General features: G+C 44.9%; 1 protein-coding gene across 9 annotated transcripts in view; it reads right to left on the bottom strand.

The window, feature by feature from the left end:
* The window catches only part of TRIM2 (tripartite motif containing 2), a 174,847-nt gene that overhangs the window by 59,338 nt on the left and 87,531 nt on the right, over positions 1–27,978 (bottom strand). The window contains exon 1 of one of the 9 annotated variants that reach the window (XM_065903710.1): positions 6,547–6,663. The exons of the other annotated variants lie outside the window; for them this stretch is intronic. Coding sequence (XP_065759782.1) covers positions 6,547–6,549 — 3 coding nt within the window. The 5' untranslated portion in view covers positions 6,550–6,663. Of the gene's footprint in view, positions 1–6,546; positions 6,664–27,978 lie in introns of those variants that run through there. 9 annotated transcript variants of the gene reach the window in all.

Genomic DNA, 27,978 nt, shown 5'->3' with positions numbered 1-27,978 from the left:
TGTCCTCTGCCTGCCTTTGGCCTGTGGAAAACTTTAGTCAAAGAACAAGCTTAATCAGAGAAGTGAGACAAGCTGAAACAAAGGGAAACAGTCAAAGGAGACTGAATAATAATAATGTAGTCATTAAGCACAGTCAAGCCAAATAGCATATTCTTTGAAATAATCAGTCATGTTGAGTACTGAAGTAAGCAGAGAGAAAACATCAAACTGGATATTACTCTTTTTTTAACCTTAAACTTTCAATCTGGGCAAGAAAAAACATTTGTTCTAATCAAACGATAATATGCTGACTAAATGACATTTCCTGAGCAGACATTTTTATTCTCCAAAGAGGAAATAAAAAACATTTCATTCTAATTTTCACTCCAATTCCACGATAATTATTGTAGTGGGTGAGAGGAAGTCTTTGTTAGTATTGTTAATCTATATGGTAAATTAAGTTTACTCATTAGCAGTAATTTAAAATCATGACAACGTCACAATCTGTCACAAGTGACCTGTTGAAGACTTCTGGATTTTCAGGACTCCCAGAATCAACACAAGAGGTTTCCAGCCCCCCCAAGAGCTCCAAACCAAGCCTTTGCCAAGATAATGAACATTCCCTGAAGATAACTGGATAGCCACAGAAGAAAGAAATTGGACTGCTCCTGGAGGGAGAACGTGCTTAGAAACACGGAGGCACAAAATGTGCTTGTAAGCATTGTGTGAAGTGTTCCAACCATCCGAATATGCCACAGGAATGTCCACGGAACATCTGACAGCCTTTCTCCATCAAAGCATCTGGGCACAACTGCAGATTCTGGTCCCCTTTGATTAGAAAAGCTGTAAATACTTACTGGGCTTCCCCAGTAATCTACCTGCAATGCAGGAGCCACGGGAGACACAGCTTCAATCCCTGGGTCAGGAAGATCGCCTGGAGGAGGACACAGCAACTCACTCCAGTATTCTTGCCTGAAAAATCCCATGGACAGAGGAGCCTGGCGGGCTACAGGCCATAGCATCCCATGGAGTTGGACACGACTGAAGTGACTTAGCACGCACGCGTGCAAATACTTATCTAGATTCTCAGCTACTCTCCTTTCCCCTTCTTGGTTTCTGAACTCTCTGAGATCCTTCTTACACACATAACCAGCAGAAATTAAGAGCATGGTAATAAAAATCAGAATATAGAACTACTCTTTGGCTGGGGGTCCGCAAGGCACACATGAAAACAGCAGGCTGTAGTCGGTTTCTGCGGGAGCCAGCATGCTTCAGGATGCAGCGACCAGCAGTGTCTGTTCACAAGAGGCCGGCGGAGAGGCAGTGATACAGAAGAGAGGGCAGAGCGAGCCCTTTTAAAGCCACACCAACAGCCAACGTTAGTGTAGCATTGACTCGAGCCAGCTGTGAGAGCTCTCGTGTGGGGAGACCAGCGGAGGTCCTTGCCGGTGGAAAACCAACAGTACCGCTTACAGCGGGGCTCGCTTGCGCCCCACTCAGATCTTTGCTTTAATATCCCCATCTCATTCTGCCCACTCTGTTTAAAATTGATACTTGCCCCAATCTCCTAGCACTTATCATCCCCATCTTTGCTCCATTTTTCTCCCTAGCACTGGTCCCTTTCCAATACAGGCTGCGATGTATTTATTGTGAACATTGCCTCCTCCCCACCCCATCCCTACACTATGACATAAGATTCACAAAGGCAGGGATTTTTATCTGATTGCTCTGAAGTAGTCCCAGCACCCAGAACTGTGCCTGGTACATAGTACACACATTAAAAAAACACTTTTTAGTTTTATTGGGGTATAGCCAATTAAGATGCTGTGACAGTCCCAGGTGGACAGCAGAGGGACTCAGCCATACACATACATGTATCCGTCACTCCCATCCAGGCTGCCACATACCACTGAGTAGAGGTCCATATGCTGCACAGTAGGTCCTTGCTGGTTATCCATTTTAAATGCAGCAGTGTGTACATGTCCATCCAAACCCTCTAACGATCCTTTCTCCCCATCCTTCCCCGAGAAAGTTAGTTCTCTAAGTCTACGAGTCTCAACACATTTTTGTAGGTGGACTGAATGGAAGTGTAACATGGGAACAGACTCAGTTCCAGCAGCAGAAAAGAGCAGCACGTGCTAAATTACAAGATGAAGAGCATGGTTATTACCAGGCATTTGAACATTTTCACTTGAAATCAGATGTTACCTGCCTTCCCATATAAGTCTAATGCTTAGCAACATAAGCCATGATCCAGAAGCTAAATATTTAGTGACATATTTGAACACTCTTACAAATGCAGGAAAAGAAATTGAGAACTACCAAAGACACATAGGCATGGAAATAAAAGAAAAATCTAAGAAGGTTGACACATAAATTCCATATTAGTGGGGACTTGCCAACTAAACACAGCTTGTGTGGGTAAAAACAATGTAACCATCAGAGAACAAAATCCTTGGGCATAGAAAACTCCTGCCCCAGCATTTCCTTCCCCACATCATCTCTGGTATTTTGCCTGATTCACTTTCTCAAATCTACAACTTGGTGGAAATTACAACCAAATGGAAAAGAAGAATTTGATAGGAGGAGATGAAATGAAAGAAAAATGCCTGCATCCACAATTCCAAAGTTGAAACCATGTCTCCCACTCCAAATTATACCACTGAGATCAGAAAACTATCCAAACCCTTTATTGCTGACAGTAGAGTGATGAAGAGTAGGGAGAGAGGATGGAGGAGAAAAAACAGACTGCAAACATCTTCTGGAGAAAGGAAGATTGGTGAAAGCTTGTCTGGCTGGTCTAAGAAACATGGTTGGAAACAGGTCAAGAATCCTTTGCAAAATCAAATTTTAACATGTCATTTGTGGGTAAGCGGCAGCATATTTGATTATATGTCATCCTAAAGGCACTAGATTCCATTTCCATTGTTTAATTTTATGGCTTTCCTGGATTATGGCTTCTCTTTGTGGAACTTAATTTATTTATTAATATAGCTCCTTCTTAAAAAATTCTTCTTGGACCAATGACAATGGTGCAGATGTGCTTAAATTAACTTCCCAAGAAGTTAAAATTATTCTTTTACATTTATAGGAAGGAACTCTTGAACCACTGGGATTATCTATAAACTCACAGTAAACTACCTTTTACCTTCCAGAGCAGGTGGAACCTGGAGCTCAAGGTACAGATTAAAATACAATTCAAAAAACAAGATTATTTTTAATGTTTCAAATTTATGAGCATATTATCATCCACTTGCAATGAAATCTGCATTGTTACTGAGGACTCAACTAGAGGAAAGAAAAGAGGACAATCCTCAGTGAAATTAAAACAGGGTGACCTATTTCCAGTTCAATCAAGCCTCTATCCCAAATGGGCCATTTTGTAAATTAGAAAAGCCAGATGCAATATCTTTCTTGACGGGAGGAATGTGAGTGTGCATGGAGGCGGGGCAGGGGGCCTCAGGAAGCCATCCGCTTCAACTTCTGTCTCCAGGGAGGCATGTGCCCAAGCTTCCCAAAGGGTTCTCCTTCCCAGGGTCGAATATATGACAGCTCCCCTAGACTGCTGAGCTTGATCATATGGAAGCTGATTTTTCAGCCAAGCCCCCAACTTGTGATATGATAGTTACACCTGTTTCCTCTACCTCTTTCTTCAGTTTGCCAACATTTGCCATTGCCTTCTTCATGAAAGTATGCACCTTCCGTAGTCAGTTCTTAAGATCTGCTTTGGGTTTTCTAAGTTCCAGAAGGCTGGGTCTGTGTGATGGGGAGTGTTAAGTGGTCAGGCTAATTGACATTCATCTGACAGTGCCCTGGGACAGTCAGGGTGAGTGGGGTCTCCTCTCCCCACATCCATCACCTTGCCAAGCCTCTTCTCTTGCTTTCCCTGGGGACTACACAAAGAGGCTGAACATTCTGGGAAAAGGCAGAGGGCAGCCAGGGCTCTAAGCCCCAGGAGGTGGGCGAGATTAGCGAGAAAGGGGAAGAGAAATCTATTCTACACTGGAACTTCAAAAGACACAGGCGTATATAGCAGCAATAGTTTTTCCCCCCGGAAGCACATTATTTAAATCTGTTGTTGATTAGAATAAATGTTTACTTTAACTAATAAGTTTTTGAATAATAATAAAAACACTTAGAAGAATGGAAGCCATTAAGAATTATGAAGGCAGAAGAGGGTAAAGTAGAAAAGGGGAGACTGGCGTGTAAAAAGCGGGAATGAATATCTCCTCCAATGATGTTATTTGAATAATTATATTGGGTTTCTTTTTCCTCAGTATTTGTGTCTAATCTGAACCTGCAAATTCTTTGAGGAAGCCTGATTTGGTCAATTCTGATAAACTGCATAATAGTAATATTCAAAGAACCCTAAGAGCAGATGCTATAAATCCACACTACAATTCTTATATAAGTAATAAAGGGACACAGATGGTATTAGAGATTTTTTTTTTGGAAAAGTAATCACAGGTGTGTGCAAATGAGAATTTTACCACAATTAGAAGTAACTCGGTCACATTTTTTAAAAGAAAAAAAAATGACAGTAAAAAATTTGTCGCAATTTTTTAAGTTTGGAAGTATTTCTCTCATATACATCTCAATAATACACATAAATATTTGGCTGAAGTCTTAGTTTTATCAGAGAGGTAATGAAAAAAAAGCACAGGGAGTCTTAAAAATTAAGCTTAGTTAAATAAATGGCTACATATTTAGGATTTTTTTCTACTTGATAAGGATAGGTAAAAGAAAGTCATGAGTTTGGAGAAATTAATGTCTAAAGAAATCAAAAGGACATTTTTACTTTAGTAAGACAAAGAATGAGTACTTTTTTTACCCTGTTTCACAAGCAACAAAATTACTCAACTTTTGTTATCATATAAATAAAAAAATTAAGTCATCCCAAGATTATAACATTAACTGGTGAAAATATGTATGGATTTTATTCTCCATTTAAAAATGTGTGTGTTATATATACGCTGTTCTCTTGCTTCTTAAAACAGCATATTCTACCAGAGAAGACTTTGACATTCAGCAGTGTTTTAACCTTTCCAGTGCCAGCCCCTCGTGTCTTTCTAGGAGAAAATTGGAAAGAAACACTTGGAGGCCTAGGAAAGACCACTATTCACGTCTTTGCAACAGAAAGCCGCTTTCTGGCACCACAGCACACATGAAACTTCTCATTGTGTGCTTGCTCTGGAGGGGCGTGCATTATTTAACACCACAGTGGGCTAGGAGGGATGCTGCTAAAGCATCTGTCCAAAAATACTGAAAGGCACCAGGAAATAGGTTCACAATGGGCAGGAGTGAATCCTAGTACTTAAGAAATCAATTCAAGAAGCTGGGCAAACAAATGACTTTCCTTACACAGTCTGATTAAAACAAAGTCGAGAACAAAAACCACTCACAATTTACTCATGAGGAATAAAACTACTGTAAGATGATCCAAACCAAAGAATTGAACTAACAGTTTTTAAAATGCCTCATTCTGAATCTATGAACCTGTTCCTTAAAGCTGATAGTGAAACCATCTTTTCTTAAGACAGAAATATCATTTTACCTTTGGGTTCAGAAATCTAATTAACATTCAATTTTTAATTTAAAATAATAGCTTTCCTACTTGCTCTCCTAATCTCCTGCCCCCCCCCCCTCCTGCCACCTCAATAAGGAATAATGACAGGGTGGGGCATCGTTGCACAGACAGCTCTTGGATACAAAAATGATGCCTAGTGTTTCAGGAAGCAAACCTAAGGTCCAACCCAAGATTTTTTTCTTGCCTTCTATGTAGTGCTGCCATTGAACTCCACCCAGATTTGAGTCTATTTCAAAGGCAGCAAAAAAAAAAAAAAAAAAAAATTCAGAAAAGACCCCAAATGTTTTCCTGCATATTTTCTGATCATCAATGGCATTCAGAATTCAGAGGGTCGAGTCATGCATTATGAATGACTGGGTTTCCAATGGTAACTGGGAACTGTGGCACTCAACCCCAGGGTTCCCTAACAGAGGACACAGTGGGGGAGGGTCGAATCAGTCTCCTCTACCCTGGGGTACAGAGGAAGGAATCCTGCAAGTTAAACATTTCATCCCCATTTTTGTACCCAACAGAGAGATGCACAGGGGAAAAAAAATCTTCTATTTAAAATAGGCCTATATACACATTAAAATAAAGACTAGTAAAAATAAAGATCCAGTTAGATCACATTAGAAGCTTGATAAGAACAATCTTGCATGATGATCTCCCTATTCTTGCTAATTTGATGCTTTTGTTTAAGCAGAGTGGGTCTCCCTCTGTCTGACAGTTCCAGAGCATACAGCATCACCATGAAAGAGAAGAGAGGGGTAAACGCCAGAACAGAGGCAGCAGGATGAATTAGTTATTCACCTGGCGTAAGACTAGGCAGTATGAGCACCGAGGACCTAGCCATTTCTGCAGAGACTAATGAACGAGGCAAAGAATGACATCTTCCCCCGCCAGGCGCTGCAGCCCGCGGCCACCCAAAAGAACAATGCACATTTCTGCTCACGGCTCGAGTTTGGAAGCACCATGCAAAGAGACTGGTTAAAATTCCCTACCATGCAGTGCAGCCATCATCAGAAGCCCAGCATATCTTCTGCTCTATGGAGTGATGTGCCAGCTCATGAACAGAAGAGAGGAAGAGGAAAATGGAGGAGACAAGAGAAGGCTCAGGAAAGTCGGCAGGGATGTTTCTGGGTCATTAACAAGTGGGAGACCCCTTTCGGTATTCAAACCAATCAACCTTTATCTCCCAGGACATCTTTTTCTCACTCAGCGTCTGTTGAAAAGACTGCAGCAGACCAAGCAAGGGATTATGGGATCGGGATGCAGCAGCGAGCTGCAATGAGATTCGTGGGTGGCTTGCGTTCCCCTCTGAGTCAGCAGTCAGCTGTTTGCACGCTCCTGTGCTGGGCCGCCCGGCTCCATCACCGGAACCGGCTGCACGGTTACCAGCGGGAGGACTGTCTGGGCACAGCTCCCTGCGTCCGCAGCCAGGACCGGCTTACACATCGGAGAGGGTGTGCCGCTCAGGAAGCGAAAGGGGATGGAGCGGCGAAAGATCCCGGGAAGAAATTAGGCACGCGGGAGCTCAGTAGCAAAAGTTCGAATTTAGAGGACTGTTTGGGTGGAGTGTGAGAGCACACACTCACTTCCCTTAGTAAGGCAAAAAAAAAAAATCTATTTCCATAGATTTTTAAACTAGCTTGAAACACCAATGCAAATTTTTTAAAAAATGCAAAACAGCCCAGTTCAACAAGGCTCTACTACTTTTTCCCTTCTTGTTCTTACCCAGGAAAGGGCCTATAAATACAGTTCTTCAAAGTCAAATCATGCAAATGATATTTCTCTGCTTTTTGTCGTTCTAATCATTCAGGAAAAAATCATATAAGTCAACATTCATTTGATTCAGGGAGCCAACAGAAAGAGCCTTTTGTTTTTCTGATGACACCAAAGTTCTCAAAGGTTAGAAATTTGTCAAACTTGACATATTAACATAACTCCTCTCTCCAGTCATTTAACTGATCCTGAAAAGGCTTTAGTAGCAAAAATGACCAGCAAGAAGCCACATAAAAAGTTAGGTCTTCATATTACAAAAAATACTTTAGAATAAAAAACCCTTATGTATCAGAATGGAATACATGATCATTCCCTTTCTATAGCAATGGAGCAGGGAAATGCATTGTTTTCTATTCCTTGGTTAGTTACTAGTTTAAAAGTAGACACTAATCATTTTATTTAAATGATAAAAACTGAATTTGCATGTTTAATAATATGAATATTCATTACATTCTTTCCATGTAATCAGGCACTGCAGCAAGCCTGGTGAAGAGGCACTCAGTTCTGCAGAGGGGCAGGAGGGGAAGGTCACAAAGAATTTGGTGAACTCGACAAACCCAGAAAAATGCACAGACATGCCCAAATTGGCATAGTACACAGTCCTCAAAAGCCCAGGTTAACACCTGCTTTAGAAGTTTTGTTTTTTAACAGCTTTATTGAGATATAGTTCACATACTACACAATTCCCCCACTTAAAGTGTACAGTTTCCATCATCTAAAAGTCTACAAACAATAAATGCAAGAGAGGGAGTAAAGAAAAAGGAACCCTCCAGCACTGTTGCTGAGAATGTAAACTGGTACAGCCACTATGGAGAACAGTACGGATACTCCTTAAAAAACTAAAAATGGTGTTGCCACATGATCCTGCAATCCTGCTTTTAAGCATTGACCTGGAGAACACTCTAGTTTGAAAAGATACACGCACCCCGACGCTCACAGCAGCACCACTGACAATAGCCAGACGTGGGAGCAGCCTAAGTGTCCATCGACAGGTAAATGGGCAAAGATGCGGTGCACGCATGTACACATACGTACACCACGGAATATTACTCAGCCATAAAAAGAATGAAATAGTGTCATTTGTAGCAACATGGATGGACCTAGAGATGATAATACTAAGTGAAGTAAACCAGGTAAAGGCAAGTATCATGTGGTATCACTTATATGTAGAATCTAAAAAAATGATACAAATAAACTTATTCACAAAACCAAAAGAGACTCACACACACAGAAAACAAATTTATGGTTACCAAAAGAGAGAGAAATTAGGACTCTGAGATTAGCAGATACACATAGGATTTTATATATTAACAGACAGAAAATAGTTAAACAACAAGGTCCTACTGTATGGCATAGCAACTGTATTCAACATCTTGTAAAGAGGTATAATGGAAAAGAATCTGAAAAAAATGTAACTGAATCATTTTGCAGTACACTGGAAACTAACACAACACTATAAATCAACTATACCTCAATTCAAAAAAAGTGTTTTAAAGCTGTACCCTTTAGCTATTACTCCCTACCTTCCCATCCCCCACAGTCCTAAGCAACCACTAATCTACTTTTTGTCTCTATCTGTTCAGTTCAGTTGCTTAGCCATGTCTGACCCTTTGCGACCCTATAGACTGCAGCACGCCAGGCTTCCTTGTCCATCACCAACTCCCGGAGCTTTTCAAACTCACGTCCCTCGAGCTGGTCATGCCGTCCAACCAAATCGCCATCTGTCGTCCCCTTCTCCTGCCTTCAGTCTTTTGTCCCTACAGATTTCCCTATTCTGGCCTGTTACATAAATGGGATCATATAATAATGTGGTTCTAGGGATCTGGCTTACTTCACTTATAGAACAATTCCAAGGTTTATCCATATGGCTTGTATCAGCATTTCATTCCTTTATATGGCTGAAAAATATTCCATTGTACAGATAAGCAGATGGATATTTTGTTTATGGACATGGGTTGTTTCAACTTTTTGGCTGTTATGAATAATGCTGCTATAAACATTCATATATAGGTGTTTGCTAGAAGTTTACAATTTAATTAGAATCCACTCTTGAAACTAAAGGCAGGCACACCCCACTCCAAGCTACAACGTCTTCTTCCTAAGACAGGCTATCACAACAGTCCCTGACTTCCTAAGACAGGACTCTCCTCTTCTTTGTGTTTCTGATGAAATTTACTGATGAAATGATTTACTGATTCCATGATGAATCCAATAGCCAAATTCATTGAAATCTAGTCCTCCCCTCTGACATCATTTCTTCTGACTCCTCTTCCTAATCTCCTCCCACTCAACCCAAACTGTGGGGTACACACTTGGAGCGAGTCTCTGTTCTCAGAGGACGGTGAAGAAGTGGGAGAGATCCTTGGTCTTATTGCCTGGCTTGCAGTCAGAGAAGCTTCACCTACTCACTCAATCACTGAATGTCTAGCATGTGCCAGGCATTGAGCAGGCTCTGAGGATACAGAGATGAACAGAACAGAGGCTCAGCCTTTAGGAAGATCACAGTCCAGAGTGGGAGATGGATGAGTAAGCAGACAATTGCAGTTGGGAGAGGTAAGTGCCTTGACTAGTGGTCGTGGCTGTTGGTACAGTTTCTTTCTGGGTTGGAGTTGTACTGAGACCTTCTGCAGCCAGAGGGTAAAGCCCCAAGAGCAGAGATGAGCCCAAGATCCTTGGGGCTGAGTCTGCTGCACGCCGTGCAGACTTCTTGGTGCTGTCTTGTCCCTCCCGTGTTTCCCTCCAGCTGAACAGATGTTAGACAGCTAACTGTCCTCCACCAGTTGGACTGCAGTCACCCAGGAAGTATACAGACAGTGCATACGTGTAAAAACACGAGAGGTGCTAATAGAAGTGGGTTTGGCAGGACCCTGGGAGATAAGAGAACTGAAAATGTACTGACCACATATTACATGTCAGGTTCAATTCAAAGTCCTGTGTGTAGTCTGTTTATCTCCAACTAAGGACATCTCTGCTAGAACATCAACGTCTAAGGATGGCATATAGGGCCATTTATGATCAGCCCTCTGCCTTCCTCAGTTTTTTCCATGTTGTATCCTCCCCAGTCACACTCTGGTTCCTAAGTCATGCCACTATGCATTTTAAAGCAGAATTCCTCAACCAGGGAAGGGCACCGATCCCCCTGATGGAGTGGTGGGGTATGCATTCAGGAATGGGAAGGGGCATTTTTGACTGTCCTACTGATTATGTGTCTGGGGGCCGGGGGCGGGGAGATACTACTGAGGTTCAGTGCCCAGGCAGGATGCCTGCCCTCCCTCAGCACACGGGAGGGTCTCGTACAAGTATCTCTGTCCCCTCGCTCTGCAGATAGCAATGTAAGAAACACACCACTTGTTCTGAGAGGAATGCGCAACCTATGCTGACCTTTCCCAGGTCCTTCAAGTCCTCCAGAACTCCACAAAGACAGCCGCATTTTAGGAAGGATTCCCTGTGGCTCCTTCAATCCCAGACCCTCCCTTCCCCATGTGGACTGGGTGTCATGCTCATGAGCTCCACAGCAGTCTTTGCTGGAAACTACTCACAGCTCCATTTCTTCCCTCTAACTCCACAGCCCCTATGCAGTGCCTGTCACATAGCAAGCAGCCAGGAAGTAGATGTGGAATGACAGAAGTCCTACAATGGATGAGCGATATAACATCATGTAAAGGTTCTGCTCATCTCAGAACTGGAAAATAGTTGAATCAGAGACCATTATGGAAAGGCAATTCTTCATACCTTATTTGTGGTTTAGAATTTAGAAAGCACCTTCATAATACAAAGCAAAGCAAACCCAGAGACAGGATGTAACAGGGATGGACAAATCTGAATCCATATTGGATCTGTTTCTTTAACAGATCTGTTGCTTTAACTTTTGTATTCTATTGCCTTTGCTCTAAGTTAAGAAGGCTTTCTATAGCCTGAAATATACAGGATGGCCCACTCTCAAGGCTCTGACCTTTAAAAGTATAACACTTTTCCATTCATATAAGATAAAAAGTCGCAGAACAGAGAATAATGTCTTTTGGGAGGTTTATAGGAACATTTTGACTGGATAGCTATAAGAACAAAGGATGTTGGCACCAAAAGCTTTGCTGCAATCAACCATACCCCTTCCCTTTTTAGTATAAAAGAAGCCTGGGGAATCCCCTGGCCATGCAGAGGTTAAGACTCTGTGCTTTCACTGCTGCGGGCCTGGGTTCGATCCCTGTCAGGAAACCGAGGTCCCACAAGTCATATGGTATGCATGTACTCAGTCACGCAATCAGGTCTGACTCTTTGTGACCCCAGGGACTGTAGCCCACCAGGTTCCTCTGTCCATGGAATTTTCCAGGCAAGAATACTGGAGTGGGCTGCCATTTTCTCCTCCAGGGGATCTTCTTAACCCAGGGATTGAACCTGGGTCTCCCGTGTCTGCTGCATTGGCAGACGGATTCTTTACCTTTGAGCCACCTGGGAAGCCGGGATGGTGTAACCAAAAAATAAATAAATAAAACAAAACAATGACTCTGTTTTTAAAAAAAAAAAAAAAAAGCCTGAATTCTAACTTGGGGAAGATGGTTGTTTGGGGCACTAGTCCATCATCTTGACCTGCTGGTCTTCTGAATGAAGTGGCTGTTCCTTGACCCAACAACTTGCCTTTACTTATTGGCCTGTCACGCGATGGGCAGTAACAAGAGCAGGTATCTTATTATTTTAGTGGAAACTGAGGCTCAGAAGGTTTACAAGACCAGCCAGAGTGCAGCGGTCATTAGGCAGTGAGGTGAACTAGGGTTCGGGCCTTGTGACTGGCATAGTTCCTCTTTCACTGTGCCACAATGCCCCTCAAGGATGGGCAAAGGCTGGGACGGGGATCAGTCAATCCCACAGTGCAACAAAGCCAGCTGGTTAGAGAGGTGATGTCTTTCAGGGAAAGATAAATACAATCAATTAGGAGGAGGCAGCCTAAAATCAGGAGTCTATAAAGTCGACCTCATATAATCATCATTTAACTTAGTTGTTTTGTTTTATTTTATAATCTTTGTTTTCAAAAGCCTTTCTGAATATTGTTGCCAAATGGTCTGAAAGAAGGTGGTAAAGAAAGATTATTTCCAGTTCAGGCTTGAGTGACTGGAGAAGAGGTATTGTTAGGATGGATTTTACAGATCAGCACCCCACAAGTGACCCCTCAGAACCAGGCTCTTCCTGTCGGTCCAGATTCTTTGCAAGCAATTTGGGTGAATGGTTTTGCTTGGACCCCAAGAGGCAGTCCTCTCCTCTCCTTTGGCAGAGGCAGCACAGACCGCTCACACTGGAGACTAGGAGTCATTCTTCAGTGGTTATGGAAAGGTCCTATATCAGAGGACTGTTTGAAAATAATGGTTGATGAAGTAGAAACGATCTTCCCTTTAAAAGTGTTCTTGCAAAGAGAGATGATCCAAGTTGGCCTTAAGCTAGTGGGGTTCTGTGGATGAAAACAGAACCAGCTGACCCAGTTACAGCCCAGGAACTCACAGCAGAACTCATCTTAGAATTACCATTTTATTTTTTTGGGGGGGAGGGGGAGCGGGGGTCACCATTTAACGTCATACATTTCACAAATAATTATGTGCCAGGTGGGTGTACTAGGCAGTGATGACACAAAAATACATGAGACATGAGCAGAACCTCTCAAAATCACTCCTGGGGACAGAGTTTCCTGCCTCCAAGTCACAGGCATGTCGATTGGATCTCAGGTGTCAGGATGGCCCTTCCTAGACAGGTCACACCCAAAGGTAGTGGGGTTTGCAACTTGAACATGTCTTTTTGAGGGACATAATTCAACCTCTAGCCTCTACTATCGGTGAGGCTACCACAAGGCCTGGACTGTTGCAGACCCACCTGAGAAGGGCTTTCGCATAGCACCGTTCTCTCAAAAACAGAGTCAAGATACATGGAGAATGTTCCACCTGCCTTGTTCTGGTGTGCATGAGCGGAACTCCACGGTGGCCGCATAGCTAGAATGGCATAAAAGGCGGGTGGGGAAAGGGGGCTATGACTTGAGTTCTCATCCACTGGCTTTTTTCTCTCGCACACATCCCAAGTAGGGGAGGGATCAGGAAGCGCCAAGCCTCCCAACGAGATGAAGGTGCTATGCTGCCTGCTGTGCCTCCTGTGCCAATGATTACTAACCATGTTATTACACTAAAATCTCTGTGTCTTGTGGGTCTGGTTGGCAGCTTGACCCACAACCACTGCTGCGCTGTTGGCCTTCCCTACCTGAGTTTCTTCTTCTTGCCCTCAGAAGCCCCTTCTCAACCCGAAGATGTCCTTCACGCAAAAGACTGAAGCAGAACACGATTCTGCCATCCATCAGACATACCAGCAGCATGCTAACCCTTCCTTATTCTTTGTCTTGCTCTGACTATGACAAAAATAACAAGCAAAAGCAGGCAAACAAAACGCTCTTTTGTTTTACTGTTGTTTGGCCTGGCTAAGCTTAAGTTAGACCACCTGTCCTGAGCATCCCTGGAAGATAAGCTCCCAGTCCTAACTCTGGGTCCCTAATTACTGATGTCCACATTGACATCAGGACTGAGGGTTGTTTTTCTCTCCGTCAGTTTCACTGTCACACTTTTCACTTGGACAATCAAACCCAAGGCAGCGCCAAGTTCCGCTTGCCTCAGCGGTTTACCCTGTTTAAGTAATCACTGCAGTGGCTCTGACCACCTGGTTGGGGTTTAGAGTCAGGAATTCTAGGTGGCACATTTCCCGCGGTGACTGCCCTGCCAAGGCCGGGGCTGAGGCCCAGCCAAGACGTGAGCTGGGCGGGGCGCAGCCCAGACCTGAGGTCCCGGGGCGGCTGCGCTGGCGGGTACCGCCTTCCTGGACCCTGACTCCCTCTTCCCCATGTTCCCTCCTCTCTGTCTTCATAAAAAGGATTATGTTTTTACCAACATATAATTCACAAAGAACCTTACAAAAGTTCGTGTCTGTTGACCAAGTATTTCTGCTTCCAGAACTCTAGTCTAAGGAAATAATCCCAGATGGCGGCCAACCTCCCAGAGCCTGGCTTCCCAGGCCCGGCGGAGCCCGGAAATCATCCACCGGTCCGACGCAGCCCAGCCGCGGTTCCCATGGCAACAGGCTCCGCCCCGAGGCGGCCGGCTCCTTGGACGCACCCACCGCTCTGTACTCTGAATTTCCCTCCCCGAGGTGTCCTTTTCTAACCGTGTTTCTCACCAGGAGGCAAGATCGCTGTACAAAATAACTGATTCGCGTGGGGGCGGCGGCAGCGCCGAGGAGGGCGGGGAGGCGCAGGCTTTTTACTGCGGTGGCAGCAATCAACGCTCTAACAGGGACCGCCGAGGCCCGCCCCCTCCCGCAATGCAGGCGCGCCCACTGCGGCTCTTCCGCGCGCCCTGGGCTGCGCCTCGCCTCTCCTGCCTTCCAGGCCGGCAGGCTTCCGCATCTGAGCTACCTTAACCAAGGTGCCACCGGGTCAAGGCGGGGTTTTCTCCCGTTCACAGGCCTGAGTTTCCTGAGGTTTCCTAGAGCTGTCTCTAGAGTTTCCTAGAGCTCAGTGCCCTAACGCGAAGGGTGGTACTCAAGGAGGAAGCTGGGCACCTTGGCAGGGGGAATAATCTGAGGATGGTGAAACTTGGCACCACGTGCAGGAGGCTGCTTCCCCCGACACCTGTCACCAGGGGAGAGTATTTTCCTAAGCAGCCCGTGAGGCTCACGCCAGACAGGTCACCTGTATTAGAATCACACTGTCAAAATCAGCGCGAAGCTGTAATTTAGGCGCTGGCTCTGGAGACACATCTGTATTTGCTCTGTGTTCGGGCTGCTCGTTGCCTCTATAAGCTCCTTTGTGAACTGTCACTGTATAGGGCTGTCGTGATGATCCAGTGATGCAGCATGGAAGTGCCTGAGCACCAAGCTCAGCGCACAGCATGCTCAGCTCTCAAGCCACTACGCCCAGGGCAGCCGTGGATGGGTTCGAGTCCCCTCTCTGCCACTGATGAGTGTGAACAAGTCCCTGAACCTCTCTGTGCCTCAGTTTCCTCATCCATACACTGGGTATGATAACCTAGGTCACTGGGTTTTTGTGAGAACTGAATGGTTTAGTCCATGAAGAGAACCCACCCCAGTGCCCGACACACAGCAAGGAGTCAGTTCACGTATTAGCAGAGCAGAGGTACTAGCAGTATTGCCTCTATTAGACTTGAGCTCCTTCAGGAAGGACTGGTGATTCTCTTTTGTATTCCAAGAGCCTGGCTCGTGTGGGGGTCAATAAATATTTATTTTTTGGATGAAAAGTTAATTCTCTTCATATGCCAGCTAAAACAAGTCAAGAAATGAGAGTGGGCAGAATCATGCAAAATCAGAAACGATGTATCTGTCCACTTTTATCATCCAGAAAGGACACAGTCTCCCTCAGCCTCAGCCACTTAGCAATGGTGTCTCCCACTGGCTTTGACACATTTGAGGAAGAGGCTACAGCGCTACTTTGTTGCTCTGGGTGAGTCCTCACACTAACTCTTAATGGTAGGCCGGTCCAGCAAGGAAGGTCTCTGCTCCCGTCCCTCTGACTTGTTCTTGTGAGAAAGAGCCCTGGTACTTTCTGCTGGTTGGCGGCCAGTGGACATGAGTCCTCATCGGTCAGTTGCTTGCCTTCAGACTCAGTAGCCTTCTTGGGAAGATAAGAAGAAAAAGGATTCCTTTTGGCACCTTTCCAGAGTCAACACTTCCCCTTTGAGGACAGCCATCCTCTCTAGATGTGAGAATGGGGGCCTCACTTCATGTCCTCCACTGAATGGACCTGCTCTAAACACTGACTCCTCCAGCTTTCTCCCCCAGCAGTTAGCAGTGTGTCTGGGCTGGGTGCCAGGGAACCGCAGTGCCCCCAGAAGCGAGGGGGGCAGGGCAGGAGGGTAGGAGCAGCCAGACCACAGCAGAGGGGGTGCGCACGGGTCAGGGCAGGCCTGGCCAGCCCAGGGCACCCTGTTTCTGCTGCCGCGTGTGTCAGCCTGGTGCCAGGTGGAGCCATCCATGGCCTGGCAGTCAATGCCAGGGGCATCCCCACTCTTCCTCGAAAATGTCTCCTCCTCCTGCCTCTCTTCTCCCCCTGTCCTTCTGCCCTCTCCCTCCCCACCGCCCACCCACATCCTTTACTCAACTCGCTTTTAATTTCCCTCTTCTACGTCCTGGGTGCTACGCTGGGGTCCACATTCAGTCGCCATCCTTAAGGCACTTGTGCACTCTTATGTGATGCACACATAAAGTCTCAATTAAACATAAATTAATGAAAATAAAAATAAATTTGATCTCAAACAACTTTTATCTATGGCCTCCAGCTCAGACTCAGCAAGGATGCTCATGGGTGTCACTCCAGCTGACTGGGATGGCATTCTGCATTGGATGATATCCCAGACACTGGAGTCAGACATATGTGTGTACAAATCCAGCTCTAACAGGGCCAGGGATGTGATGTGGGGGAAATTACACAACTTCTCTGACCCTCCTTCTCCTTCTCTGTAAAACAGCGATAGAAGAGTTACACCTGTAGGGTTGTCATGAGAATAAAATAAGCGGCTGCCTGAAAGATGCTGAGCACAGTGCCTGGCACACAGTCAGACTCAAAAGACATCACTATGGTGGTGGTTTTAATTACTTAAGTCCCAGGGTCAGAAAGCTTTCTCTGGAAACATTTTAGACTCTGTGGGCCACACGGTTCTGTGTTCTGTTACAACTACTCAACCTTGCTGTAGCATGAAAGCAGCCACAGACAGTATGCGAAGGGGTATAGCTGTGTTCCAGTCAAACTGCCTTTATAAACACTGACAACATCTGTAAATTTCACATGCACAGAAAATTACTTTTCTTCTGACTTTTCTTTGCGAACCATTACAGTGCAGTGGGTGGATCTGGCCTGCAGGCCTTGGTTTGGGTGCCAGGGAGCAAGCCTAATGAAAGGGTTGGCACTTCCTTTCATGGATTTTGCCTCAAAGGGAAATCTAGTTGATGGGTCTGTAATACCCTAACACAGTGTCTACTTCAAGCCCGGCTAACTTTAACAAGGGTACAGACCAACCCAGAGACAGTGAAAACCTCATAAAAGGAAAACAATACCTACAATTTATTTGTGCACAAGCAAAGACAAGTAAGTAAACAATACCTTCAATTTACTAGTGCCCAATATCAAAGATAGAAAAGACAGTTCCCTCCTTAGACACACGATTGCCCTGTGTTTTGTGGGCAAAGGAAGCTGTTTCCACAGGTGCGAGGACTGGCCCTGTGTGTACTTCCCTTCTCAAGGCTGGATGCAGAGACACTCAGCTGTAGGAAATGTCACAGAGGGTCACAACACCCCTAAACTTTATGCGGAGAGGATGAAAGATGACAGAATGGACGATGAGTGAAGAAGGCTGGGGAAAATGAGGGCAGGCAGGAGGGACCTGCGTGGAAACAGGTCCAGTCCCAAGCCCCCGTGGAGATCAAAATGCAGATGATTCACTTGTGCAACAGTCACAGAGCCCGAGTCATGCTGGGCAATTTCTAGTTCCCTCCTCTCCGGCCTCCTCCCTAACTTCCTCAGTGTCTAAGTATGGAACCAGGACTTCGTGCTTCACTTTCCACTGCGATCTAGGATGCACTTTATTCTCTAGCTCATATCAAATTCCTCGCAGGCCAGACAACCTTTCTCGATGCTGTAAAAAGACCATATTCCAGGTATACTGCAATTAACAACTGAACTTGTTTCCCTTGCTCCAGAGGAAATGCAAAGGCTTTCTTATAAAGCCATTCCAAGAGTGCATCTCTTAAAAACTATACACACTAATGTGCTCAGTGCCACTGAACTGTATAGTTAAATATGGTTAAAATAGTATATTTTATATTATGTGACTTTTACTACAATAAAAAATTTTAAACTATACACACTCCTATATATAAAAAATAGATAACCAACAGAACATACTGTATAGCACAGGGAATGCTACTCAATAATATTTTTTAATAACCTATAAAGGAAAAGAATTTGAAAAAAACATATTTATGTATAACTTTGCTGTATACCGGAAATGAATGCAACACTGTAAATTAACTATACTTCAATAAAAAATAAGTTTCAAAAACAAGACTGTGTATTCTATGTTCTGCTCTCATTACTGGATAAAGAACCTACTAACCCTGACCCACTGAAGTGCTAGCTGGCCCTCAAGGTCGGATGTCATGCTATCACCCTCTAGCTGGCGGGAACTCTCCTTGGGAGGGGCTCCGCCCAGCCACAGACATATATGTAGTTCAGGTCACCCATAACCTGCTGGCTATTTAACTGCTCTCTAACGCGGAAAGCAAGCAAGGCGCCTTTAGAAAGAACAAAGTGAGAACTGGGCTTTGGGAAGGAACCGTGGCCAAGACTGACCCGAATGCACCAATGCCCCTCCCCTCCCTATCCATGGGCACAAGCCCGAGGGCCAAGAACCTGGCCTTTTCCCTCACCACTCCCTGCCGCAGGGCGAGGCAGAGGTGCTCTGCGGGGACAGAAGCCATCCCTCTGTCATACAGATCGCCAGACCACCCGGATCAAGGGCAGAAACTGTCACCTTCCAGTCCCACTGCGGGCTCAGCCCGTCAGCCCAGCTCTTGGCCTGAATCCTGATCTGCTTTCCGTTTTGCCCTGGCAGAGCCTCTCCACCAGTGACTGGAAGCAGGAAGGCAAAAGACTTTCATCCTTTCATAGAATCAGAGGTATTTAAAGTTGGAAAGGAGGGCTTCCCTGGTGGTCCAGTGATAAAGAATCCGCCTGCCAATGCAGGAGACACGGGTTTGATCCCTGATCCGGGAAGATCCCACCTGCCACAGAGTAACTAAGCCCGAGCACCGCAACTAGTGGGCCTGTGCTCAAGAGCCTGGGGAGCTGCAACTCCTGCGCCCACACGCTGCAACTCCTGCGGCCTGCATGCTCTAGTGCCCTGCTCCAAAACAAGAGGAGCCACTGCGATGAGCAGGCCTTACACTGCAGCTAGAGAGTGGCACCCCCTCACAAACAGAGAAGACCCCACACTGCAACAAAGAGCCAGCACAGCCAAAAGTAAATACATAAAATTTTATCTATATATATAAAACAGCGGGGAAGGACCAGAGGGGTGATACAGTCCCCTAGCTGGAAAGCAGCAAAATACTTTCTCTAAAGACCTGGTCCTGATCCTAGGGACCCTGCCAACATGCTTGCCTCGCACTTTGCTGGGTCCCTGATTCATCTGTTCAGGTCAGGGACCTGGAGCTCTGTGGTCCCTACGGCAATATCCACTCCAGATCATCATCATATAGACAAAGAAACAGGCCTGGGGAGGTGACGAAACTACCCCCAGGTCATACAGTTAGCGAGCATGGCAAAGCCTGACCCTGGGCATGCCTCTGTCTCTCCATCTGCCCCTTGCCCCCTGCACAGGCAGACCTGCGGAGCTGTCTTTGCAGGCTGCCCGCGTTTGATTATGAGTCCACCAGGTTTCATCGTGATTCTGTTAGTTTTCTGGAGACTGATCCCAACAGAAATGACTGGAAATACAAGCACAGGTGTATTTCTTGGCAAGTGAAAATAGAAAACTATACCAAGGAATCACAAACAGCTCTCAAACTACAGCTGGCCTGGTTGAAGAGTCAAAGGTTCAGAGTTTATGAATATGCAAACCCTGCAGTCAAAGAGCAGGAGGTCCCAAGATAGCAGAGGAACAGGAATGATGAGAGATCCACCACAAAGGATGAGAGTACTAAAAGGTTAAAACGCTGGCCGTCCACTTGGCAAAGGGCAGGGAAAAAATAAACCATGACATCCTGTTGGAACGGGGTTCACAGAGAAGGCAGGCTCCTGGGAATAGAAAGGAAAAAAAAAAAAAAAGAAGAAGACATAATAGAGGATATCGACCAACTTTGCACAGCTAAGATGCATATCTTCAAAATGACCTTGACCATAAAAATCTGACACTAAAATAAACACACAAGAGTGGAAGTTAAATCATTAGCCGCTGTATAGACTGCTCAGGAAGCCTTGTAAGCCAGTCAAATTTGAGAGCGGTATAAATGATAAAAGCACACGCACAGATTTACTCAAAAGAGTGTGCTGTTGGCATCAGACGGCCAGTGTGTTCCGACCCTTCTCGCTTCTGTTCCCTGGTGGCCCCAGTAGAATTTCCACTCTATTTTAAAAAGCCTATTCACTCATATTTGTGCGCCCCCAGAAATGGAAACGGAAGAACCTAATCTTAATTTAGTCTTGCCCATAAAGCTGATTCATGATAAAAACAGGTTCCATTTCTTTTCTTTTCCTTTTTAACAGTCAGGGCTCTCCTAATAGCATTCTAGGACCTTTCCTCCTGTGCCATCAGGCTTCTGCTCTTCCCTCCCTCATTCTCTCTCCATGATTTCTGGCTTTTCAAGAGCCAGTGAATTCATTACCTCATGTCCAAATTTTGAGATCTCAAGGCCAGAGGAAGAGGCTGCTTTTCGCTGGTAAATGGCAAAATGGGCCTTCAGGAGGGAGGAGCAAGCTCCCGTCAGGCACTCTGTGCCCACTGCCCTATTGCCTGAAGCCCCTACCCCCAGATGCAAGCTTGGCCCTGCACCCTTGGCTCTCTGCCCAAATGATGCCTCATTTCTGGGGCCTCCCTTCACCCTCTCATCATAAGTGGGTGCCCCTCCACCCTTTGCTTTTTAGCACTTTACTGTGTTGGAATCCTTTATGACAACTATGACCATTTGTAATGACACATAATTATTTGTATGCTTGCTTAGAGCCACCTTCCCCACCAACCTGTAAACTCCATGGGGACGGGGTCCTACCCCAACGATGCCACAGCGCATGCACAGCCCTGACATGTAGCTTCCAAAACCACAGGATGAAGGGTGACCAAGAGTCAGCCTGCCCACAAGCTCCCTGGCTGGACCAACGTGCCTCGGAGAACAGTCTCGCTGGCCTGGCTCTCCTGTAAAATCCCTTCAGAAATACTTATGATGACTGAATCTCTGCTAAAGGTACATTTGATAGCGCTGACTTACTTTGTTGTACGGTAGAAGCAAACAAAACATTGTAAAGCAATTATACTCCAACTAAAAAATAAATAAAGACACCTTTGAGCTTTATTTGTAGAAGAGACCTGCCAGGGAAATGGTGTAAGCAAGACAGACGATAGGATAGCCTAACCTGCTTAAGAGTTTACTTACTTACTTTTCAGGAAAAGAGTTTCATAACCCTTACTGAAAATGTTTTCACCTGATCCTTAGGGTATGTGGGACTTCCCTGGTGGTCCAGTGGTTAAGAATCCTTGCTTCCACTGTAGGGGGCACAGCTTCTATCCCTAGTCTGGAAACTAAGATTTCCCCATGCCACAGGATTCAGCCAAAAAATAAATATGTACATAAACAAATCCAGAAAAAGGTATGCTTTATAACACACTTACATGATTACTGAATTTTGATAAATGTGAGTGTTAGTTGCTCAGTCGTGTCTGAGTCCTTGTGACCCCATAGCCTGCCAGGATGCTCTGTCCATGGAATTCTCCAGGCAAGAATACTGGAGTGGGTGGTCATTCCCTCACCCAAGGGATCTTCCCGCTCAGAGAATGAACCCAAGTCTCCTGCTCTACAGGTGGAATCTGTACCATCCGAGCCACTAGGTAAGCCCTGCATGATTACTGGATAAATGTAAACACTGGGAGTAATGAAAGTAAACAGGGTTTTTACACTCTGTAACTTACTCTTGCTTTTTCATGTGTTCTGATTAGTGAGCCCTCTCAACATGCAGAGCCCCAGAAGCAGCAGAGGAAAGGATGCCACTGATTCCAGACTAAGTCCTTTCAAAGTGGGTGAAGGTAGCCTAATTATTAAAAGTTATTAATATTTGATATTGTTTTTTTAAGTAAGAGAAAAATACTTACTGCTTAGGCAAATACATCACTTTGAAAGAGTTGTTCAAACTACAATGTAAAACCTCTTTCTTTAAACAGGAAGCCTAAAAACATATTGGAAAGAAAACACTACCAAGTAAGATGCTGTGCCTCACTGCTTTCATTGCGTGCCCTTAAGTATTTGTAATCTTATCAAAGGGAAACACTTTCAAAAATAGCCTCGCAGCCCTTATGCACAGTTTGGTAGTAATAATCTTTTATATTCAGGCCAAATGAGGAAATATAGATGTGAAATTCAGCTTTGATTTAGTGATCCTATCATGGCAGGAAGTTCAGATGCATTTCACACTGCTCTAAAATTTTGCTTCGGGACTTCCCTCGTGGCCCACTGGTGAAGAATCTGCCTTCCAGCGCAAGGAACCACGATCCCACACACCATGGGCAGCTAAGGCCAATGCCACAGCTAGAGAGAGGCTCACACACGGCAACGAGGGCTCAGCACAGCCAAGATAAAAGCAGAATAATAAAAGCCAACTAAAACTTTGCTTCTGATTAAGCTAAGGTGAACAAGGGAGATATTACTTGATAACAGCCATGCTTTTGTTGAAAAGAGGAAAGTAAAGAGAAGAGAACAGGAGAAGGGACCACGGCAGGCCACTGATCCACGACAGTCACCGATCCCTTCCTTCCCTGCACTTCCATGCAGCAATGACGTCATCTACCAGGCACAAGCGGCTTCTACACTGACGAGGACACAAAACGGCATGATGGTGATCCTCTGACCATTACGGATGAGCAGGTAACCTTTTCTATAGACTAGAAGGGACTAGAGAGAGAATAAGAAAACAGAAAGGCAAAGGAAAAAAAGAGCTACCTTTATGAGGCATGCATGTTGTACGCTAAGTCACATCAGTCGTGTCTGACTCTGCAACCCTAGAGACTGGAGCCCTCCAGGCTCCTCTGTCCATGGGATTCTCCAGGCAAGAATACTGGAGTGGGGTGTCATGACCTCCTCCAGGGCATCTTCCCAACCCAGGGATCAAACACACATCTCTTATGTCTCCTGCATTGGCAGGCGGGTTCTCTACCACTAGCACTACTTGGGAAGCTCAACTTGAAAACAATTCAATGAAAGTCAGTTATTTTGTAACTCATGACCCATCTACCCTAAGGACTTCCCCAAAGTCCCATCTATGACTGAATACCAGCATATTAGAGGGTTACAGCTTCCAAATATGAATTTTGGGGAGATCAAACATTCAGTCCATTACAGGAGCCCTGAGATTTTGTACAAGAGGGTCTGGACCTCTTCGACCTCTGCGATCCCATCACCCCTGTGGTGACTAAAGCATGCAAACCACTTCGGGTCACTGGACACAGTAAGGACCCATGAGCAACTGCACAGCATCTAAGTCTAGCAGCTGCAATGCATGTAATTGGGGCTGGATTTGCTACACTTACTGATTCCAGGCTTGCCCTCTAACAAGTCCTCTATAAAGGACAACTGCACTCACTCTGGGCCTCCAGAGCCTCCCTGTGTCTTTCAAACCTTCTCATGCTTTCCCTCTGCCAGGAATCCTTGTCTTCTCTTGCTAGAGATTTAATTGGTGCATCACTTCTACACTGAAAACTCCCTGATAGCCCCTTCCCTCAGGCAAGGTACTCGGCCCTTGTATGTACTCAGTACTTCTATCGCTGTACTTAGCACTCTCTGCAGCAATCACTGGTTTAAATGTCTGACTCTCCTACTAGAGAGTGAGCTCCTGGCCTGAGTCTTACTCATCATTTTATCCCTGAATATAGCAGGGTCTAGATATAAGTAAGTCCTCAGTAAATAGCAGTCATTCAATGAATATTACTTTTCCATTATATATATTCTGGTTCATGGTATGTGAAGAGCAAGGGAACTCACATTTATTTAGCACCTACTGTGTATGAGGTTCTATGTTAAACACCCAATTTTATTCTTTTTTTGGGGGGGGTTTTGTCATACATTGACATGAATCAGCCATAGAGTTACACGTATTCCCCATCCCGATTCCCCCTCCCACCTCCCTCTCCACCCAATTCCTCTGGGTCTTCCCAGTGCACCAGGCCCGAGCACTTGTCTCATGCATCCAGCCTGGGCTGGTGATCTGTTTCACCATAGATAATATACATGCCCCAATTTTATTCTTAAGATAAATTTGTAAGATAGGAATTGCTGGTTTGATTAAAGGGAGATTAAAGAACCATCTTATTAGAAATAAGAGAAGAGTATTCAAAATGTCTAGGGACCAATTTGATCTATTTTGGATTAATATTTTTGGAGCTTAGTTAAAATGTTAGTCACTCAGTTGTGTCAGACTCTTTGCAACCCCATGGACTGTAGCCCACTAGGCTCTTCTGTCCATGGGATTCTCCAGGCAAGAATACTAGAATGGGTTGCCACGGATCTTCCTGCCCAGGAATTGAACCCAGGTTCCCTGCACTGCAGGCAGATTCTTTACCACTGAGCCACCAGGGAAGCAGTTATCTCAACTCCAAAAGAGCAGTGACTGAAAATGGGGCCTTACAATCTCACTCCTAGGCATATATCCAGACAAAGCTATAATTACAAAAGATACATGTACCCCTGTGTTCATTGCAGCACTATTTATAGACAAGACATGGAAACAATCTAAGAGTCCATTGACAGAGAAACGGATAAAGAAGATGTGGTTTGTGTGTGTGTGTGTGTGCATGAATACTACTCAGCCATAAAATGAACGAAATAAAGTCATTTTAACAACATGGGTGGACCTAGAGATTATCGCATTAAGTGAAACAAGTCAGAAAGAAAAAGGCAAATACTATACACATGATATCATTTATGTGTAGGCTTTAAATATGACACAGGGACTTCCCTCGTAGAGTATCCGCCCTCCAGTGTGAGGGAAGCAGGTTCAACCTCTGGTTGGGTAACCGGGATCCCACATGCCATGGCCAACTAAGCCTGCATGCCTCAACTAAGATCTGACGCAGCCAAGAATGAATAAATAAATACATGAATTAATTAACACTAAAAAATATGACACCGATAACCTACCCATGAGACAGAAACAGACTCACAGATAGAGGAAACAGATTTGTGGCTGTGAAAGGGAGGGAGAGGGAAGGACTGGGAGTTTGGAATGAACAGATGCAAACCACTGTATACAGGATGAATGGACAAGGCCTACTGTACAGCACAAGGAACTACACTCAATATCCTGTGATAAACCACAGTGGAGGAGAACATGAAGAAGAACACACACACATATATCAGACTGAACCACTGCAGTACAGCAGGAATTAACACAACATTGTAGACCAACTATACTTCAGTAAAACCAATTTTTAAATGGTGCTTTAACAAGTAACATGTGTATGAATGACTGAAAGTTAACATCTAGCATAGCTGGACCTACCAAAGCTTATAAATGACCAAGAACCACCTTGGCACTGACAGTAAGACAGCCTTGTTGGCAGTGGAGTGGTCCACCATGACCCAGTCTACCCTGCATTCTGTGGATTGTATTGTTACGACACCACCCACCTGTCTTTTGAAGCTGGTGGATCACAGCCTCCCCACTCATATTGTTCCTTAGTGCAAATGTTCTTCAATGATCACACCGGCATAATTTTTAAAACTAGATGAAAAACTTCCTTAAAAATAATTCCACTGTTTGGATGCTCCTGGTGTTCGGATGCCCAGACAAATAATCTGCTACTGTCCTGATTTTGGGGTCTCCCAGAATCAACATCAAAAGTACATAGAGGTTGTTTTTTGGTTATCACCAACATTTCCACATGTCTCTGGCTCAGATGGTAAAGAATCTGCCTGCAGTGCCAGAGACCTGGGTTCAATCTGTGGGTTGGGAGGATCCCTTGGAGAAGGGAATGGCAACCCACTCCAGGATTCTTGCCTGGAGAATTCCATGGACAGAGGAGCCTGGAGAGCTACAGAGTCAGACACAACTGAGCAACTAACACAACACAACAACTCCTGTCAGTAAGGGCAGATGCGACATTTCACAATCTGCTTGCGTATAAATTGTGAAATGTGTTATGCCACAGAGCATGCCTTAATAATTTTGGAAGTTAGGACCCATCAAAACACATAGACAACTTAGAACTGGCAAACCTTCCTTAAGAATTATGTGTTAATTTGGTTTGTAAATTTGGTTAATTCGTTTGTTAACTTGTTCCTGAGTATTGTTTGGACTCAGACACACAAAAGCTATAGCCACCACCACCTTAAGGCTCACCGTTATTCAGGAGTTAGAATGGAAAGAGGGGCAGAAGGACAAATAAATGAGAAGATCCAATTGTCTGGGCTTTTTGCTTTGAGGAAGGAGGTTCAGTTTCTTGTGGATTAAAGAAACTGAGCTTCAGACCATCTGCATCCAGATCAGCTCTGAAGGACATTCCCCCGCCACATTCATTGTGGCAGATCACCCATCACACCTCAAGCTTCGCACAACCAGGAAGCTGTAGATCACAGGGGGATGGAATTGGAGAACAAACTACCAGTGGACCTTCCAGTCTTTGAAAAAAAAAAAATTAGGTTTCAATGTTTGTAAGCCATTCATAGCCTGTCCTGATCCTCTGACTTTTTGCTTGATAATGTAGAGGATGTGTGCATGTGTGCTTTGCAACATCACGGACTGTAGCCCACGAGACTCCTCTGTCCATGGAACTCTCCAGGCAAGAATACTGGAGTGGGTTGCCATGCCCTCCTCCAGGGGATCCTCCTGACCCAGGGACTGAGCCCACATCTCTTCTGTCTCCTGCATTGGCAGGCAGGTTCTTTACCACTGAGTCATGTGGGAAACCCAGTACAGAGTGTATACATGTACATAAGCATACACTACTATCACCCCCAATGTATGTGTGTGTTAACAGCTCCACATTCACATACTCTTGACTCTTACTGTTTTATTAGTATGCATGCCCCTAAGTCACCAAGGACCATGAACAGTAGACTTGAAGGTATATTAGTTCTAAAGGTAGTCAAACCACTAATTAATCATTAATTCATCAAACATGTTTATTGATACCTAGTACAATGTAGTTATAACATGGTGCCAATGTACAGCTAGATGAATTATATTTAAGAGTCCAAAGGCAAGAGTTAAAACTCTAATCTCTCCTACCCCAACCCCCAAAGATAAAGCAGCAAGCAGGCAGAGGGCCCAGTCTGGCTGATTCTCACTTCTGTTCATTCCCTCAAACAAGAGAAATGACAAGCAACTTGACGTTCCAGATGCTGTAAAGTTTACACAGACGTTTAAGACCCAATTCTTGGCCCCATAAACTTGCCGTCAAAACCAAACATGCAGGTAAGCTGCTGAATAGAGGACAATCGACAACCTTCTCCAGGAGAGTTTGCAAACCACAGCAGATAGTAGAGGGTGCAGAAGAGGATGGAGCAAATTCACTTTTGTTTATTTAAAAAATGGACCAGAGGGACTTTCTGGTCACACAGTGGATAGGAATCCGCCTGCCAATGCAGGGGATGCAAGTTTGATCCCCAGTCCAGGAAGACTCCACGAGCTGCAGAACAAGGAGGCCCCTGCTCCAGAACCACTGAGGCCGTGCGCCTAGGGCCAGAGGAGCCTGCTCACCGCAACAAGAGAAAGCCCTGCGCGCAGCGATGGAGACCCAGCACCACCAAACTAGAATAAAGAAAGAAAATTGTTTTAAAGAATGGGTCAGAAGAGGTTCGAGAATTGTCATGCAGTAACACTGAAGAAGGCTCCGCAGGGTCTGTGGGATGGCGAGAGGTAA

This window comes from Muntiacus reevesi, chromosome 13, assembly GCF_963930625.1.
Source record: "Muntiacus reevesi chromosome 13, mMunRee1.1, whole genome shotgun sequence".
Classification (NCBI taxonomy): Eukaryota; Metazoa; Chordata; class Mammalia; order Artiodactyla; family Cervidae; genus Muntiacus; species Muntiacus reevesi.
The sequence above is the reverse complement of the archived record's forward strand: the minus strand, read 5'-3'. Positions and strand labels throughout refer to the sequence as shown.